Source organism: Atractosteus spatula, chromosome 6 (genome assembly GCF_055471065.1).
Source record: "Atractosteus spatula isolate fAtrSpa1 chromosome 6, fAtrSpa1.hap1, whole genome shotgun sequence".
Classification (NCBI taxonomy): Eukaryota; Metazoa; Chordata; class Actinopteri; order Semionotiformes; family Lepisosteidae; genus Atractosteus; species Atractosteus spatula.
In genome coordinates this window covers 65,071,325-65,091,515 of record NC_142711.1, presented here as the reverse complement: position 1 = coordinate 65,091,515, position 20,191 = coordinate 65,071,325, and the positions used below count along the sequence as shown (strand labels likewise).

General features: G+C 39.7%; 2 protein-coding genes across 2 annotated transcripts; one reads left to right on the top strand and one right to left on the bottom strand.

Annotated features, from left to right (window-relative positions):
- Positions 1 to 1,466: 1,466 nt before the first annotated feature.
- On the top strand, positions 1,467 to 6,272 carry timm21 (translocase of inner mitochondrial membrane 21). The gene is made up of 6 exons (XM_088918625.1): positions 1,467 to 1,991; positions 2,800 to 2,862; positions 4,536 to 4,633; positions 5,494 to 5,567; positions 5,654 to 5,759; positions 6,062 to 6,272. Exons 1-6 carry the CDS (start codon positions 1,706 to 1,708, stop codon positions 6,152 to 6,154), a joined length of 720 nt encoding a protein of 239 aa, XP_088774751.1. The 5' UTR covers positions 1,467 to 1,705; the 3' UTR covers positions 6,155 to 6,272.
- LOC148833204 (lysine--tRNA ligase-like) lies at positions 6,005 to 16,666 on the bottom strand. The gene is made up of 15 exons (XM_088918624.1): positions 16,249 to 16,666; positions 15,643 to 16,025; positions 15,098 to 15,146; positions 13,564 to 13,729; positions 13,256 to 13,349; positions 12,675 to 12,861; positions 12,104 to 12,229; positions 11,149 to 11,268; positions 10,897 to 11,059; positions 9,741 to 9,914; positions 9,227 to 9,312; positions 8,699 to 8,784; positions 8,380 to 8,506; positions 7,997 to 8,140; positions 6,005 to 6,891 (listed from the first exon to the last, which is right to left on the bottom strand). The coding sequence occupies exons 2-15, from the start codon at positions 15,846 to 15,848 to the stop codon at positions 6,796 to 6,798; spliced, it is 1,824 nt and encodes a 607-aa protein (XP_088774750.1). The 5' UTR covers positions 15,849 to 16,025; positions 16,249 to 16,666; the 3' UTR covers positions 6,005 to 6,795.
- Between the last annotated feature and the right edge of the window lie 3,525 nt (positions 16,667 to 20,191).

Genomic DNA, 20,191 nt, shown 5'->3' with positions numbered 1-20,191 from the left:
TATACACAGGAGTATACAGGGGTGACTAGGGCTGATCTGACAGCAGTCTTCGGGGCAGCACTGCTGACATTGTGTGACAGACTCACTCAGGTCTGTGCAGGGGGGACTGCCAGCATAGCAACATTTTGATCTGTAGTCGATTGCCACCAAACATCTCATTTCCTTTCCAGAAGGGAGAGGACATTACTGCAGAACACCCGTTTCTGCAGAATCTTTATAACTTGTACATAGTAATTCCAGAAGATCCAAAAATCATGGTTTTGTATAAAGTGAGATTATTAATTAATTATCCTGCTAGGGATCAGATCCATGCCTACACAATCACACTGTCTTTCTATAACTCTAGATACCATTCCATAGTGTGCATTGCCCCCTGTACTTAAACTTTCCATAGTAGGTGTTTATTTACAAATAGGTTTTTTTTTTTAATTCCAGGAGCATTTCTTTAAAGAATCTGCTCAACAGAGTGTGTTAATGGTTTTCCTGAACTTTGTGTGAGTGTGAGGGAGACTCCTTAAGCCCGGGCCCCCTGTCACACAGAGATTTCAGATGAGGCTGAGGCCACGTCTGTAACACCTTCAGCGCACTGAGCCGCATTACACGGAGACCTTCAAATCTAGAACAATTAAGTGAGCAATTCATTCAAGAAAGACCATTAGAAGTCCGTGGAGAAATTAAAACCGCACGACACCGCGGTCCCGCAGAACAAGCGGTGCGCTCCTGAATCATTAGTGACACAGCGCAGTGTGCACCGATTTCGAGTGCACTGAATTTATTTCCTCTACATTATAACCACCTTTGTGTATCATAATGTCAGTCATACATCAGCAGCATCAATTTACTACAAAGAATAAAAATCCTGTTCCATCATATATATAGAGAAAAGCATATATATATATTGTAATAGTTTCGGGTTCAGCGAGGACGGACACAGTGACACACACGAATTGAGTAAAGAAAACAGCGTTTTTATTAAACTTCGGTACGGCCAGCACAGCACACCTGCGCCCGCGCCCCGGCAGAGCAGAAGACAGACTTTTCTTGTGATCATTTTACTGTAAGCAGGTTTCTGTTCTTTCAGGCTTAAACCAATGAAATCACAGCTCAGGTCAGGACTGCATTTATATATATAAAACTATAAATATATATAAAAGGAACGTGTCCTTAGTAATAAAAATACATAACACTAAAATGTTAAAAAAACGTTATTAAGTATGTATATCAAAATCGAATTCCTTATAACAAAAAATTTTATGATACAAATTAAATTAAAATGAAATAGCAAAGCAACTCGCGTGTATTAGGCGACAATCTTGCAACACGATGAGCATCGCTAATCGAGCCCCGATCAACAGGCTCGCTGGCTTGAAACGGTGCGCGCAGTGCATGCTGGAAACTGTAGTTTGCCTCTCACGAGTGACTCGCTGATACCGCGCAACTTGCCTTACGCGAAAACTCCAACTCCCGCAATCCCACAGTTGCATAGCGTTGCTCTGCAATGGCGAGCTTCTTGGTGGACTACCTACCGAAGACTTCGTAATTAAAGTTACTATCAGTCAAGTACACGCAGATTTTTTTTTATTTTGCAAAGTTTAGGTGTAATGTTTTTTACCTTGTGTTCGGTCAGCCCAAAGCCCATTTTTTGTTGTTGTCCCTTTTTATTGGCATACTTACATCTGTGACGGTTTTATTTCGAAGGGGCAACATGCTGTTTTCTTTGATACTGAAGTCCCAGCAGGTGAGGTCAGCCCGGTGCTGCGGCTTTCGATGCTACCGACAGTTGCAAACGGACGGCGGGAGCTTGCAGCGCGCCGCGCCCAGAGCTGCCGTGCGGTCAGTCTGTGCGGCCGGGCTCCGCAGCGCCCTGCACGTCCCCAAACTGGGCGTCACGGCCGACCCCGGGCTCAGAAGGGGGAAGCATGAAAGTTCAGGGCAGTTACCTGCGCAGGGGCGCCGAGGCGACACTTCGACACTGTCCACAGCCCAGAAAGGTGAGGGGCTGGCCCGGGAGTCGAGCTCGGGATTTGCCCTAGACGCTATCTGGGGACAAGGTGCTCACGGTGGAGCTGGGTGGCCTGCCGGTAATTCATTGGTGTGGCAGGAAGGCAGTGATACCAGTTTCCCTCGCTGTCCAAAAGCAATGACAGTGTCAAGCCAGTAAATTTAACAGTGAAACACGAGCAAGAGGACAAAAATGGAAACCGCTTGAAACTGCGTTTAAAAGTTTACTCAAAGGGCTGTGCGAGTTTGGAACAAGCTACCTTGCCAATAACCTGGTGTAGTTCAAGAAACAGCTGGGTAAAATCCGGGAATCAGTTGCCTACTAAGTACCAAACTAGCTACTGTAGGTGGACTGAATGTCTCCATCTCGTTTGTATCCTTTCTTAATAGGTTTCTGGTAGGTCTTTATTCTTGGTGGACAAATGAACTGTGTTTGCAAGAAGGCTTCTTTGGAAAGCGGGTTAGAGTGAAATTCTGAAACAAGTGTGTAGAAGTGTTGCTGGGCAGCAGTGTAGAGTGGTGGTTAGGTCAGGATGGGGAGGTAGGGAGTTCAAATCCCAGGGACACTGCTGCTGTGTTCCCGAGCACGGGGCTGTGCTCAGATTTCTGCAGTAGAATAAGACTGTAAAATTGGGCACAAGTGCCGTGTTGCTCTGTTTAAAGGGCTCACTCTAATAATAATAATAATAATAATAATAATAATAATAATAATAATAAAAGTGTTCCCAGACTATTTAGACTGGCAAATATTTTTTAAAAAGAGAAACAGTAATGTGCTTTCTTTTCTTCTCCTTGCAGTCAAGAAAGCTGGGAAGGATTTCACATATCTAATTGTGGTGCTTGTTGGGATTGGAGTAACAGGTAAGTTCTCGTGACCAAGGCGACAGGGGATTCCCGTTAATACACATTCATTCCGGAAAACGGGTGTGTTTTTATTGGTTTCATCAATTTAACATCAGTTATGTGAATCTAAGATTTATTATATTTTCACGTATGGAAATCAGTTTCAAATAATGTACCTGTACCATATGCAATCCACAGAAACACCAAGAGCGTGTAAACATAAGAAAGGTTACAGAATTTATGCAAAACCCTGCACTTGCCTGTATTGTCGTCAGCCAGGCGCTTACCCAGTCATGAGATCCACATTGGAGCCTGTGATGGCAATTCTATCCCAGAGGAGTGAGGGGAGGGCAGTGTTTCATTGGCCTTTGTGTGGGTGAACTGTGCCTGTAATCAGGAACAATGTTTGTGCAAGAACAACGCTGGAGCACATCCTCTTAAAACCGATTGCACTACATATCCTAAAACTGTAAGATTTAGAAATATATCAAAACACAGATCCTGGGCTGTTGTCCACTGCATGGTGGATGAATGCAGTTCGATAGACCAAAGAGATAAGAAGTCAGACAGCGAGGTGTGAACTGAGGTGAAACATTACTTTGTCTTTTATCAAAGTAAAGATTCGCAACCCAGTATTTGAACACAGGCACTGGCAGGTCGCTTTTTTAAGAGATTTAAATCAGATTTAATCAGATTTGCTTGTTTTATTTACATATTCAACAGTTTACTTCCAAAAATCCCAAAGTAGTAGGAGTATGTGTTTTATGGTACCTGAATAAAAATGAACAACCTTGCACTTCTTCAGTCTATTTTAAAACAGCCTGGAGATGATGGATGTTACGAGCCATTTTCTAGAACTGTATTTGGGTTTGATGTTATGAGTTTTTCATCGGTCTTAATGTAGAAAAAAATCCAGCCAGTTTTTCATTAGTTTTCATTAATGTCTTCGGAGTATTAACTCAGTGCAATTTATCAGTGAACATTGCAAGTACAAATGCGGATGACAACCATGTAAACAAAGGAAGGCTTTGCTGAGCTATAACAAGCTATTATTAATTACCTAATTATCTGTCAGTTCACCTTTTAACTCTGCAGAATATTAATGTGTTGCTGGCAGCTCAGTGTTTGAGGTTAATGCACTGAAAACTACATCATGGTCATTACGGATGGGAGCTGAAACATATCAACTGCTTTAATGCACAATCATGAGTTTGGGGTCATGGATAAATTCATCCATTGTATTGCTTTAACATGCTGAACACATTTGCATGCATTGTTTTTACGAGGGCTATTGAATTTCATTTTTGCAAATAGTGGATTAAGATGCCATGTCTTCATTCTGTTCTTTTGGGGAATAAAAGCTTTCTGAATCTGTATTAGGTGGAGGAGTTGGTAGCCATAATTTCTGCATGACTGTGTGTCTTTGGCAACATTACAAATCGGTTGATTTTCTTTTTCTTTAGTATTTGGGTCTTTAATACGTATGCTTTTTCTATTATTCTACAGTCATATGAGTTCAGTTTAAAAATAATTTCTGATCAATTTCTCATTCATCTATTGTTGTTTGTGTAATGTAGTCACAATATAAAAACTGCAACCACTTTTATTTATAACGTACTATACATTTAAAGCCTCAGAGCACATTGAATTGTTTTTTTGATTAGCCCTCATTGAGTCTCTCCTTCCTTCAGGTGGATTATTCTATGTTGTCTTCAAGGAGTTGTTTTCATCTTCTAGTCCAAGCAAAATCTATGGAAAGGCTTTGGAGAAATGCAGAGCACATCCAGAGGTAAGGTTAAAGAGGGCTCTTTTCACTAAGAGAGAAAATCAGAACAGAATAATCCATTTGATTAAATACAATGTTACACACTGAAGTGGAGAACCCAATTCAATCATTTTGACTTGTGTGGAACGGCACTTTACTGTGTGTTTAGCACCTGTCCCTCATATTTAAATTCAGAGCTAAAAATTGAACTGAAATAAGAACTTAAAAAAAAGATGTGTAAAGGAAGAAACCATCTGTCTTAACTAGCTTGTTTAGTTTAGAACAGATTGAAGCCAATGTATTCATGTTTGAAGGAAGTTTGAAGGAATTAACTGTTCTCAGATTTAAATTTACTTCCCCATTTCAACTTGGTGTAATTTCAACTTGACTGACTGCTCTCAGTCATGTTTACTACTAACCCTCAAGACTGTCAGCTGGGTTGACTTTGTGCCTTTAAAAGTTTTGAATACTTGAATCCGGTCCTCTCTTAGTCTTCTCTCTTCAAGAATAAAGTAAAGGGTCATTCCTTTGAGTCGAGTAAAGTATGTGGTCACCCTTGTCTGGAATCGAAACAGCCATATCTTTTATATTTTAGCATGGTATCCACAACTGACATATAATTATTGCATAGTCCACCATTAATGGGGTCCGGTGAGTATTTTGGGGAATACCTGAAGGCGATATTTTAAATTGTAAAGCAATCTGAATGTGGCACATGTAATCTCAGAATTAAAAGTGAGTTAAGAGGTGTGAGGAAGCTGGGGTTATATAGGTTTCTGTAGAATACGAGCTGTGTTTTGCTGTGCTGTACCATGCTGCCCTGTGCTCTGATGTGCTCTGCCATGCTGCCTTGTCACATATCCTTCTCTTTTTGAATTGTTGAGATCATTGGAGTGTTTGGAGAGCCGATCAGAGGCTACGGTGAGACGACGCGCCGCGGCAGAAGGCAGCATGTGAGGTAAAACCAGCATAACGCCAGGGCTGTCCGAAGGCCAGTCCAGCCCTTTCCCCTGGGCTAATTACCCTGTTCTGATGTTGTTTCAGTCACGTGGAGTACATGAAGGACGGGGTCAAGCACATGAGGTTAAAGTTTTACATCGATGGGGCTGAACCAAGACTGCAAGGAACTGCGCATGCAGAAGTTCTGGAGGTACAGTGGCACATTTTCTCTTCCTTACTGAACTAGCAGAGTCAAGAACCATGTGAAGTCACATAAACTGCCTTTCAAATGATTCTTCATCTCTGCGGAATGTTACGCTCAGCGTTCCTATATTCCTTGTGGTAGCTGTGACCTCCAGCTCCCGAACTTTCAGCTTTAGTCTTTTGCAGGGCCTGTTGCAGACCGCCGTCTTCACCACAGACACACTAACCAACCAGTTTCATTACCACCAGGATGCTTTGAGTTCTGAGCTTTAATGAAATTATATTATTTGTTACATTTGTTTTTTTCAGAATCCCAAAACAGGAAAATATGAATTCCGCTACCTGTTTGTGGACGTAGATACATACCCACGAAGAACAATTGTTGTTGAAGATAACCGATAAAGCCTTTGATTAGCAGGATAGAATATCTTATTACAACCAATAACAATTCTGGTTCAGTGTGGAAGCTTTTCTGTCTGCAGACGCGATGATTTGAGAAGAGAATAAAGATGTGATTTGTTTATCTGGATTCTCTTAAGGCTTTTTTCTGCAGAGGTATTAATTTCTAGGGGAATAATAATGGATTGCAAGATGGATTGTAAGAATAGCTGCATTACAATGGTAATTCTGGTAAAAAATGTATACATCTGCTTCCATAAGGAATTGTTTGCAGGAAAACATCCGTAGATGGTGGGGGTTTAAAAAGGAGTCAAATTAATTATTGTGACAGAAAGAAATATAAATTTGAATTATTGTTAAATTGCTCTTTGAAAAGCCAAATGCTTGCATCATTTTGATTAGGTTTTGAGTCATTTTGAGTTTTTGCTACTGCACCTTCTAAACCTTTTCACCCTAAAAAATACATGCACAAATCATTTTTTCAAATGAATTAGCAGAAGATGTTTCACACAGAAAGTATTGTAAAAATATAAAGTAGAAAAGGAAGCAGTGATATTCAGAATGAGATTGCAGCTTGTTATATATAAAATAATAAAAGCAAGATTCGTGCTCAGCTTGCTGCACTCCAGAGCTTCCTCAGCTGGTTAGAGTTCTGCTCGGTTCGAGCTGTCCTCAGCAGCCTTAGCTTTTCCAGGCTGTTTATTTTCATCAGGCTTCATGGCTGGAAACAGCAGAACCTCCTGAAAAAGAAATCCAGAACAGCTGCTCTGACTGGGTCTTTACTGGCAGAGAAGAATCAGCCTCCTGTGTGATGCTGCTGTATGTGTGTATTAATCTTGAGCATTGAACAGAAGTTTTACATAAACTTAAACTTATTCTAAGGACATGTGATTTTTTCTTTTATGTAATAAACATTAGCTTTGCTGTTTATAAAACAATTATAAAACTTTTTTTTTCATTTATATGAATTATGTATTGTAGGGTCAGCTGTTTTCTGTTGTTTGTAATTAACTTTTATGCAGGAAATGTTTGGATCCATTTCATTGCATTCTGTTCTGTTTGTGGCTCATTCTTAAGTTTTAAATTATTTTGTGCAGCATTTTAACATAACATAAAAGTTTATACCATTAATGAAGTGTTTATCCTTCCTCTTAGTATAAATAAGTAGTACTGTCAGTCTTCACATGTCACATAAACCTTAAGGGCCAAATCTACTAAGACCAGGATCAATGCAAACATACTGAAGTTTACACCTGTGTTGCAACAAATCACTGTAAACATGGCTAGAGAGACTGTTAACAAGAAGAGCAGAAATATACTAAGATGCACATATCCTGTGACACTTTAGCAAAGGCGTTATCTCAGAAATAGGCTTCAGAATACATGGCAGTGGTTAACATTGTATGTGGTCTGGTCTAGTTCTTAAGAATAAAAGAATTGCAAGATCACTGTCCCATAATAAGAGCCTGAGACAGCAATGCCTAAGGTGAGTAATAGTTTAATCACTGAAGAGATGTTATGAATCCTGTGAGCAAGAAGTTTCAGGTCATGTTGGATACATCCAGTGGCTCCTATTGTTCCCTCCTGTTTATGTAGTGGAAGAGGGTAGAGAGGACGTGGAGTATGCTTTTTTTTCTTGTTTTTGTATTTCCCAAAATTTATTAGTAACCATTTTACAACTCATGAAACAGGCACTATTCCTTAGTGTTGGTGTGCTACTCAGACGGTGGAGAGGAATTTGATGCTCATCTGTAGAATGGCCGATGAGCCAAGCGGCCACATGCCATTTGTGTTGGCAAATAGAAATGGTTTGGCTTATAGAGCACCCAAGTTCTTATCACATACCTTGATGTTGTTGGAGTCCGTCAGCAACATGGTTAGACGGTCGATCCCTATTCCCCACCCTGCTGTTGGTGGGAGGCCGAATTCCAAAGCTGTACAGAAGTCTTCATCAACACTCATCGCTTCAGCGTCACCAGCGTGTTTTGCCTGTTGATGTGGCGTATACATGTTTTGTACAGTCTTGTGTGGTCAGTATTACAACATGGCTGGAGCATTTTTGCTGAGAATTTATAACACTGGCATAGGGTCCATTCACAGGGATAAAGGACTGGCTATAGAGTGCAAATGACAGTCATGTAATCACATACTTTACTGCAGTAAACTTCCCACTTGTTAACATATTGGGTTTCAGGTGGAATAGAGACCGCTTAGGAGACACTTGGTACCTTGGCTTGTTCTTCAAAGAGCTGCCGCTGTACATGGGGGTCGTTGAGCTCCGTGTAGGCATTACACAGCTCGTGCTTCATGACGAACAGCTCAAACCGTTCAGACAGGCCTGCCTCAGAACGATGCCTGAAGGAAAAGCATGCTGAAGTTACAAACATGCAAGAGGACTGATATCTGAGAGAACGGATCCCATAGAGAAATTCTTGCACTGTGACTAAGTTAAAGTATAAGAATAAACGTAGTACAAACTCTGTAGTTCAGGATCTAAAGACAATTGGATTTCTGCTATCATGGTTATGCTCTGAAATGTAGGCCTACCATTTTGCCAGAGGGCTCATGGTCTGTGGATGATCACAGATGAAGGTGGGATTGATGCAGGAGACCTCTAAAAACTCTCCAACCAGCTGCAACAACACGAGGTTTCAGTTGACAATTTGAAGTTCTAAAAAGTTGTAATGGATATTTGCTGTATTAATGTATATAGCAAGAACCTGAAACTAAATTTTTCTTTGATTTACGGAACCATAGCTGCCGCTGAGGTATGTTAATGTTTTATAGTTTTTAATATTTTCATGGAATGACCAGAATCACATACATCATTGGCCATATCATAAAAGTTAGTCATTAATGCTTTTTACACATGTATAAAACTAATATAACAAGTGTTGTGCAAACATGGAATCTGAATCATTCAGCTTCTTTTTGGTTTGATCAGAGATGTGACTTAATTTAGAAAGTGATGTTACCACAGCTCTGATCACACTTCCAGTGTCAGAAATTAATGCTGAAACCTTTTAGAAAGTTAACAATGCAAGACCAATGCTAAAAAAAACAAAATTGAAGGACCTTATCTAAAAGTCTTGCTGAGGTCCTGGGAGCACTACATTCCAGTCCTTTTTCTTGACAAAGTCTCTCTAGAAACTGGCGGGACTCTGTGATGGAAAATATGTATATATTAGTTTTTTTTCACCGTTGTTCTGAAAGAAGATCAGCGTCAGACTTTTATGGCTTCAAAGCTGTTGTAGACCTTTATTGTGGTTTGTTGTTCTTTCCTGGAAGATAGTTTTTTACCTATGAAATCAGGGCTTTAGAAGTTTTGGTATTTTTTCTACTACGATATTATACTAAAGGTCTGTTATACCAAGGGATAATTACATTGAGTTTCTTGTATGTAAATGAACAGTATGACATATTCTGCTGAAATTGTTTTATTCTGTGTGCGAGTTGGCAGCTCCAGGGAAAAATAAACCCTTAAGACCTCCCACAGAAGGGCATTCATGAGCGTGAAATTGTAAAGACGCCCTGGTCTTTGAGCAGGAATCGGGGCAGCCATGATCTACTCTGACAAATTCAGTCTGACCTTCACTGTCCAGAGTGTCTGCTGCAGGGAGACTGACTCCCAGCACCTTCCGCAGTTCCTCCATCATCCTGATCCTGCGGAAGGGTGGAGTGAAGTCAATCTCCACCACCTCGCCTTCAGGGCCCGCGGGATGGTACGTTATCTTGTAGCCGCCTGTGAGCTGCAGAACCATGCCTGTGGGAGCAGGAAAGGTTAAATTGACGTGGAAAACTTTTGGTGTTTCACACTAAGCGTAAGCGGCCAAACTAGAGTACCAGTCAGCCTGGATGGGCTGGATGGCCTCTTCTCGTTTACAGCCTTCTTTTTCTTGTGATATATTAGTCCAAGCAATTAAAACAATTTGTCTACGTAATTTAATTTAAACCAAAGCTATTGGGCTAGATAGTATTTAACAGGTTGATTTGTCTACATCTACAGTATGAAAATCCTCTCTCCTGATGCAGTAACAATTTTCTGGTACAAGAGGCATGTTTGCACACAGCAAATCATAGTCCCAACATAAAATGTCAGAAAGGTATCAGAACAAAGGAGGGATGTTAACCTGATTGATGTGAACTGTTCCACTGGTCATGCATTCATTTTCTGCATGTCAAGCCAGGGAAACAGCACAAAACCAAAACTACCTGAGATACTTGTTAGGAACATGTGTTTGAAAGAGAAAATTTGCAGTTGGTCAAAATATTTTGTCAGCCAGAAAAGCTGTTCATGTTCAGGTTGAGAAGTACTATTTGAACCTGGATAGTTATGTAAGTTTCCATTTCAGTTTAATAAAACATGTAAGCAGAGGGTTTCATGTCCATTTAATAAGCATAAGGGCAGTTATTTTTACCATAACTAGAAATGTCTTATACAGTACAGTAATGCCATGAGCTGCACATTTCACCAATCTGGACCCATTTCAGTTTGCTTTTACAGTGGGAGAAAACTGATTTGTACAATCACATGTAGTAATACATTTTTATATTGGTCTTCTTTCCATTCATTCTCTGTCATGTTTCAAAATTTACCAAACCTTATCTCCCTTTACAGTGATCCAGTGTCACTGTCAGTTTGCATAAATAACCTTCACTGAATTATAGTTTGTCAGATTATAGATTTTGGACTCTAAAGTTTCGCTCCCTTAACATCACACCGAGACAGGCTCTTCTCACAGTACCTGCCAGGAGCTCTTCAGTGATTTCCATCAGGTCGTTGTAGTCAGCATAGGCCATGTAAAATTCACATGTGGTGAACTCTGGATTGTGGGTCAGGTCAATGCCTTCGTTTCTAAACTGGCGCCCGACTTCGTACACTCTCTCCAGGCCTCCCACAACGAGCATCTGGAGGGGAAAGATGTCGGGTGTGATTGAGCAGGATGAGCAGAGGGACATGCCCAGCTGTGAGAGAAGTGGCTGGGGCTGGGTAGTACCTTCAGGTAGAGCTCAGGAGCAATCCTCATGTACAGGTCCATGTTCAGCTCGTTGTGATGGGTGATGAACGGCCTGGCCGCAGCTCCCCCAGCAATCATGTTCATCATGGGGGTCTCCACCTAGGAAGCCAAGAACAGCCTCAAGCCTCAAGCACAGGTTGCCTCCTCCTTCACTCAGAAAGCTGCAACCACACTCTAAACCATATCTTAGTTTATCCAAAATGCTTGTGTGCCCTCCCTGTAACTGGAGATAAACCATGCAATAATTTAACAACTGACTTAATCATTTTGGAATAATTTTTAAAAATGACTGTGCAAAAAACGAAAGGGAACGTTTGAGGAAAAGTGTAGTGTTGTTAATGTTCATCCTAAACTCTTCGCAGTTTGTCAAACAGTTGACTAGATTCAAACTGATTGAATTCTTACACAAGAGTAATCCCACTTTATCCCTTGATATATGAATATAGTTTAGTGAAAGCTCTTCGACTTCAGCATGACAGTGAAAAACATGATAACAAATTACCATCAAAGAAATAAGGTGTCAGATATTGTGTATAATTGCTATTTCATGATGAATAACTACAGTACATTGAAGATCAGAAGAATGCTTTGTGAATATTTATTGAGTATTTTAAATATAAGACATTTTAACTTAACCCTCCAGAAGATGAGGTGGTACAGACCCCATTCAGAGTTAGTAATTAACAAAGGGGTATCTGCAAGACTGCAGATGGGGTGGAGGAGAGTTGTAAAATGAGTCAAATGTAAAAGATGAGTTTGTGTGTGGTTTTAACTAACGATTATGATTTTGAATTGCTGGTTAAAATTGACTTGTTTGTAATTATCGTTCCAGAAATTCAGTTAAGAACTTTAATTAAAGAAAATATATAATGCATATTGTATATACATATTGTATGTAAAGTTGTTTTTGAAAAATGTATTATATAAATCCTACCTCCAGAAATCCTTTATTATCCAGAAAGCTCCGTAGGTATTGAATGATTTTAGCTCTTGTAATGAACTTTTGCCTCACCGAATCATTTAGGATCAAATCAAGGTAACGCTGGCGATACCTTTTCTCCTATAAAAAACAACAATTAAATAAACAAGGGTATCCTGCAGGTTGGCTTTTGCATCTCATCAAAGAGGTTATGCTTAGCTAGGCCCTGAATTTCAAAGGAGGTTTAAAAAAGATGACCCCAACACTTTGTTTGCAAAAGGAAAATGACAAAATACAGTAGTTACAAAAGGAATCATCCGTTAAGAAACAGGGATCTGTGCTCATCGGGAAAGGACAGACTATGTTCTTAATGTCTCCTAGAAAACTGCTGCTGCAAAGTGGCATTACATCAGTAACTGGTTCAGCAGCCCTCAGCCCCCGGAGGTCCAATAGTACCAGCTCAGCACGGTCTGCATACCAGATACTAATTCATTCCAGACGGGCACGATGAACAATGTCTGTCCCCCCTCCCTGTGTGCGTGTGGTCTGTCCCCCCTCCCTGTGTGCATGTGGTCTGCATGTGCACCTGGTCCCTCAGGCCGAAGTGCAGGTGGGGCAGCATGTGCAGGCAGGGGGACAGCAGCTGGACCCGCATGGGGATGATGCTCAGTTCGCCCTTCTTGGTCTTGGCAGGGCTTCCTTCCACTCCGACAACGTCCCCACGGTGCAATTCCCTGCTCATCTCCACAAACTGCTCCTCCGATGCATAAAATCTGAAATGAGACAGCGCTTTTCTTCCTTCTATGACCACAATGACATTTTCTGCGAAGTGAAGTGCAGGGCTCTAGTCACTAGAAAGACAGGTCAAGCCCTTTACGGCTCGTGTCCTTGCAAAGACCCCCCAGGCACGAATATACTGAGAGGTGTTAAATGCCGTTGGTGCAATACTCATTTTCTGCATTTTAATCTATCTGCAAATGTTAAGGAAACTGGCAGAAAACCCAATGGTCTTGTTTTTTTCATACTTTAGTTATTCTTCCTAATAATAAATTTAATGCCATTCAACACATTGAATATATACAGAAGTATGTTGCTGTTATTGGTATGATGCTACTTTCTGTATGTGTTTCTGTAGACAGGGAGGTAATATACAGTAATTGTACATACTTGGCGTTTGCCATGATCTGTAACTTAACACCTTCTCCTCTGATGTCATAAAACAGAAGCTTGCTACTGGCTTCTCTCTTGGCGTGGATTCGACCTAGGCAAAATAAGAACAGATTTTAGAGTGCAGCAATATTCTAAAATAAGATTTTTTAATATCTCCAACAAAAATATTTTATTGTGTGTTATATAATATCAGAATCAAATATCAGAATGTCTTCATTTCTTAACAAATGAATGTGATGCGGATTACACTGGGAAAGCAAGCCGAGTAGCTGTGGATAAGGCTGGAGCACAGGCTCCTGCTTTACCTGCTACAGATGTGACCACATCTGTCAGATGCTCTTCTGCTTTGAGGTTTGCGTACTTCTCAATAAACTCCGTGAGAGACATCTTCACGTGGAATTTGTGAGGGTAAACCACTTCACCATTTTGTTTCTTCGAAACGATTGCTTCACTCCTCATTTTATTGTATTTCTAAAGCAAACAGTTTTAAAAAAAAGCACAAATCTTCAATACAAAAAATAATAATTCCTAACACTTAGAGCTTTTCTCATACTGATGCCTTGTACAGAGGCCTTTCATACAAGATGGCCCAGCCAGGGGCCTGAAATTACACCTCTTCCCTCTACTTGGTTGTCACTAGAAAACTGACTGTTTTAAGTTTGTGGTGGTTTGCAAGTCAGGTTACGATAAAAATCAGAGGTTGATTTTAAGATCCAGTGCTGCTGTGAACGGGCAGGAAGTGAACAAAAGTGCCAGCTCCACTGTGTTTCAGGGCTCTCATGCTCCTGGACAGAATGCTCCTAAACCAGAAGGGTTTTAATTAGTGGCCAGAACACCAACCTTCAGGTTCACAGAGACTGCTGAATGGATATATTGCAGACGCACAGGTCACTTGCTCCTGAGAGGAGTGCACTGCCCTCAGGAAGGTCACTTGTGGGTGAGGGGTTTGTGTTGGAACTTTGGAACGACAGCAGTGTTACATGTAATGAAACAGTCAGGCTTGAGAAAACGTGTGTAAGAAAGACGAAGCACAGGTGGTGGAAGAAAGGCCTCGATAGCCCTTTGACCTTTGCTCTGCTGGTGTCTGCTTCTTGTGTAGAGTAAGGGTGGAAAAACTGCAGTAAGATTCCACCACACTCTGATATTTAAAAGGCAGCTCTGTTGCTCTCGGGAATAAAAATGAAACACACCCATAATGTATTATGAAAGTGAAATCTTTGATATTTTGCCAAAAATTGTTTTGAAAATGTTCCAAAAATACCCACCTGTTAAATTAGTACAACAGGGTAATTGTTAAATAGTAAGGATTTTTTGTGTGTATTTAGGCTTTCTTTTTATTTGTGAAATCCTATGTATTAGATTAAAGACACAAGGAACAGAGTCATGCATGTAGAAAAATGAGAGAATAAACTGATAACCACAGAGTATTCCTGGGTGGAGCAGCCTTATCTGACATTTTGGGCTAAAGATAAATAGTTCCACTAATATCTACAAAACAGCTTCTCAAAAACTCTTCAGTTAAACCTGAACTATAGCCATTTAGCAGGAACCTTATGTAATTTTTTTAAATCTCTGAGGGATTTCACCAGCACCACAAAGAAATAAGTAGGATAACTGCTGTTTATATGCAGACAGACAGAAGAAAGATCTTCTGAACAGCTAATAATTTCAACAGGAGAGTCCAAATACAGTTTTCATTTATCATGGATCCACTTTCCTGTTATTGTGTGAAAATACACTTTTACAGTACAGTATTTTTCACTGTAGAAGAATCACAAAGGTAGTATGAATCTAATAATTTCTGTTGTCCTTAGATGATTATGAATGTCATTTACTTACGTGGGTTTCCACTTCCAAAGACTCAGTGATATTTCCAGTCTGTTTTTCACTACAAATAAGAGAAAAGTGTTACTGTCACTTTGAGAAAAGGATTGCCAGACAATTTTAGACCTGATGGGGTATCTGCAGAATGACATACTTGTTTTTATTTTATAGAAATATATATTATATTTATATTATTGTATTTACAGTATATATTATAGATGTATGTTATTAAATAGCACTGTATATTGTATATTGCAAGCTAGTTCAGTGTGCCTGTATACAGTACGTATAATGGACCTGTGTGTTCAAGCTTTGATTTATTATACATAACTTACATATAATACTCTATATGGATTATAAAACAATTTACATGTACATAATTTGCAGCTATGCCATATAAAGTACAAGTAAAATAAAACAAATAGGGACATGAAGTCTTAAAGATAAAAAATTGGTTAAACTACAAGGTCTTCATCTCCTTTTTATTATTTTTAAATATATTGTCATGGAATATATATCTTAATTTCTACAAGCAGTGCAACTTATTTAAAAGTGTTTACCTTGAAGTGGCATCTGTCTTGCTTCCATTGTTAGCCATACTGTAGTTCCCACACTCCTGGGGTACCTGAAAAATGTCTGTTCTGTGCCCTTGCCCAGCTCTAATGACAGTATTTACAAAGCTCAGACAAATACAGTAGCTACTGAAAGTGAAAGTATTAAGTGTGCACTCAGAATGAAAGCTATGTGAGGTCACAATGGGTGCCATTAGGTCTGGAGGGATTCTTCTTGTGCTCTTGTGAGCCGCTGGTGATATTTTGAGAAGTTAGTTTTGTTTCGGGCAGATCGTTGTAGATTATTGTGGTATTGTGTGCTGGTGCAGTAATGCTCACCTGTCCCACTGCAGGGCAAAACAGTATTAAAAGCCTCCCATCTTCTTCAATTTCTAGCTTAAAAGGCAAATATATATTACACAAAATTAAAAAACACACAAACTGGCATTTACAAACTACTTTTTACGACTGGAACATTTATTAGACTATAGATAAACTAGATAGTCTAGTCTGCTGGACTAGAATAGATCTTGCATCAAGATCCCAACACCTTAAAGACAAATTTCCACACTTTTGGATGGACAATAAAGTTATATAAATAAAGCTGTAACTCACTCTCTCCTGTCTCACATCTTGCAGGATTCTGAATACTTGCTTGATGTTTCCTTCTTGTCCCTTAAATCAACAACTATAGAGTTTAATTTTCTTTACTGCGTCTATGTTTGACATTGCTCTAAGGCCTGGAATTAATCTGGTCATTCTTGTTTGATTGGATTTCAGTGCAGTAATGTCCATTTGTAGCACAGCAACCAGTGCTGAAACAGGAGCGTTTTCATTTCCAGCTTGAACTTAAAATGTGAATGTTTAATACAGCAGACATTATTAACAGTTCAATATAACGCTTTCTTTGGATCTGCTATGACTTTGTTCAGTCTTGGAACCTTTTGAGAAAAAATGTAAAGCTTTTCTATTTATTTTTTTTACTTTTACTTTTGCTGACTTGAAATACAGAACACAGATCTTTTTCGTGTATGTAAAAGATTTTCATTATCGTTTGTTTTTGTTTCTCTTATCTGGCAACACAGAAGGGTGAGGTTTTTACTTAGCAACCCGAGAAACTTATGATAAACACAGAAGCAACAGAACAGGATGCTGGATGTTTACACTGGAGCAGTATTTACAATCTGGCTCTTAAGGCCATTGTTCTGACTGAAACTGAAGGAAATCCTGGTATTTTAAAGCATGTCTATAGGTCCTGTCTCAACCCAGAGAGGAACACATTCATGGACATACTGTATAACCAGCTAGTCTGAGGTGAAATGTATTTTATACAACAATGAAAGCTCTGTAAATATTCCAGCATTATTTTTCAGTTACAAAAATGTAAATACAATGAAAAACAATGAGAAATGAATTTTGAAAGGTGGTTACAATAAGTCTTTTTGTGGCCTAAAATACAGTAGTATTTTAGGGAGTCTTATGTTAAAGAAAGGATGTCACTGAGTTTCTTTTTTGCTGTTTTTGTACTATTACTTGTGGTTTATGCACCAGTAAAATAAATAAAAACATTCCATTAGAAAGCAGCATGTGGTTTAATAGTTTTTCCTGAAACATTCATTCAAACAAGCAGTTTAGGAGTATTTTGAATTTCACTATTGTTGATGTATTCTAGAAAGAGTACTGGACTCCGGTAGCACTCTTGTATTTACATGAGTCCTGTTTTACGTACTGTATGTGTCCTTATCAGTATTGTTTTTTTAAACCATTTATCTTCCCCTGCATGTACTTTGTACTTTATCTTGGATTTCTATGGCTTTCATTATTCATTTTTGCCTCCCTTACACTGTTATTTTCTCTCTCTCAGTCTCTCTTATGGTTTTTATCTGAACTCAGTTTCTATCAAGTCCAGTTGCAGCGAGTGTTAGGTCAGATCACATCACCATCTGTGCTGTGGTTTCCATGGCAGAGGAAGTGTGAGAATCTGCACTCAAACTGCATTGATGATCAGCTTGGCTCTGGCCCTCTGGGGCTCAGAGAGAAACCGGGTCTTTCATAACCCTGCTGTCTTTTCACTTCATCTCTTGAATCTGTAAGATACTGGTCATTTCATAGGATGTTTTATCGTTTTATTCTGTTGTGGATTTGCCAAAGGTGGGTAAAATGTGCTGATTGTTACCCCTGTGCTGTGTGTTTTCATTGTGACTAAGCAAAAAGTCCCCCCGTCTGGACTACCAAACCTGTAGCTGAGTTCTTCACCACAAGAGCTACAGCAGCAGCAGGCTTCAAGGTCACAAACACAATATCAGAGTCTGGATGTTGTGTTTGTCTTGAGAGTTTGTTTTTTTTCTAATCCCCGAGATGAGCTCAATACCCTACAGTGCAGAACTAAATCAGCTTGAATAATCCTCCAGCAGACTTTCCAACAGCATGAATCAGCAGAACCACCAGGGAACCTGTGACTCATCCTGTCTCTGAGACCTGCCACATCCTGTATTCTTAAATCAACCACCTTATATACAGTTCTTCTGCATCTCTTCTGTAGACATCTAATTAATCAAATAATGATTAAAAAACATAGAATTTAAGTAAAGTCATAGAATGCCTTTGCAGACTGTCCTAAATTCTTTATTTCATGACTTGTTTCTGTGCTTTCAGTTGTTTCTGTTTATTATATCTGCACAGTAATTAACATTTAAATTGCAATGCCTTGAACAGAGATTCAGGAAAACCTGTTTACAATGCCACTACAGAAATAAAAGCACATATAAAAGCACATAAATCACAGATTTGAAAACATTTCTTTCAGCAATCTGAGCACATCATGTGCTGGATCCCAGAGGTTTTCACCTGTCCCTGTGGTCTCTGTGCAGCTTGCTCGTCTAGAGTGATTTTAAGAGTTCTTCCTCCAGCAAGCAGAGTATCCAGCATCAGCACCATTTCCACAGTAATGACTTCTTCTGGAGCATTCTGGGTTCTAGTGTGTCTGGCACATGAAAATCACTCTCTGCAACTTTGCTGCAGTTTCTGAAGGGAGTCCAGTAGTCATACACTAAGCTGTGTATGTAACCTGTGCCAGATCAAGACAATTCCTCTGAGAAGGGTTATGAACACACATGTGAAAGAGATGTTCAGTTGATACCTGCCAGTAGTAATGGATACATCACTCTTATGCAAAAGGTAGTTTATTGAGAAAAACATTACATGGTACCTCTTCCTCTGGCAAAAGGATCACAGTCAACAGCAACACACACATGCAAATCACTGTCTGTAAAATGGGTAGAAATTAAAACGGCCATCGACAAATCCCAGATTAAAATATAAGAACAGTTACTCGAGGAGGCCGATCGGCCCACCAGCCTGTTCAATAGTTACTAGATAATTGATCCGTGGATTTTATCCAGCAATGTCTTGAGAGAAGCCAGGGTATCAGCTTCGGCCACTTGACTGGATGGGTTGTTCTACACCCCCACACCCCTTATAACTCCAGATTTAATGCTGTACATAACATCTGCCCAAAATTGAGAAGTTATTGGGAAAATAACATCTTCCCAGATTCTGTGTCCACCTGCTGCCTAGCTTTGCTCTGTTGTTAAGGATGTGACCATACTAAGCCTGCAGACTTCAGGATGTCTTGGGACTGCTGATGGACAATCACTGACAACGCCTGGTGTCCTGACACGGTTTAGGTAGCCCAGATATTGATGGGTGGACATTAAGGCACACAACTAACTGATGCGACAGCTCAACATTCCCTCTGACATGCGCCTGGTTCCGATATACAGTACGTCTGAATGTGACTTGAGCTCCCTGTGTCCAAACCAAGTGGGATTGTACATTCAGGAGAGCATCGTTTGAATTTGAGCGTAACAGTATACTTCTTATCGTATTCGCACAGTTTTAAGGTGTGTTTGTCATTCTGGGGCCGATAGCGTACAGAATCCAGGCTTGAGACAAGACCATCGATGGGCGCAACGTCTCCATGAACATTAAATAAAGTGTAATATATTTGTGTTCCACTAGATGTCAGTGTCTGCCATGAATACTGGAAATTCGAAAGCAACTCAAAACATTTTAATTAAACTATTAAAAATAGATAATAATAATGGAGATATCACTTTTAACTCCCAATTTAAAAACGAAATATGCACTTATCTTAAACGTATCTAAATTTGGTGAAAACTTTTGAACATGGTACCAAGATGACAATGATGGAGTTATGATGTAATCTACCTTGTGTACATCGTGCGCACACGGTAATGGAAATCATCACTCCTGTTTTCCTTTATAGAAATGGTATCGTCGAGGGGAAATGAAAAGAGAAAATAACCTTAGAGTGTAAGCCTGTTCTGGGGACTGCTTGCGGCGTTTTCTGCAATTGTAAAATATAAATTCACGGGAGTCTGTCAAACGTTACCGACAGGAGAGCCTTACCTAGCCCCTGATTATTTATCTGAGTCTCGATTTCCTCCTCAGCCTCAAATACAATAAGTTCAGAGTTTAGTTTCACTTCGCCTGAATCGAAACTCTAGCCTAACTTGTCAGGCGAGCTTGTGGGTGC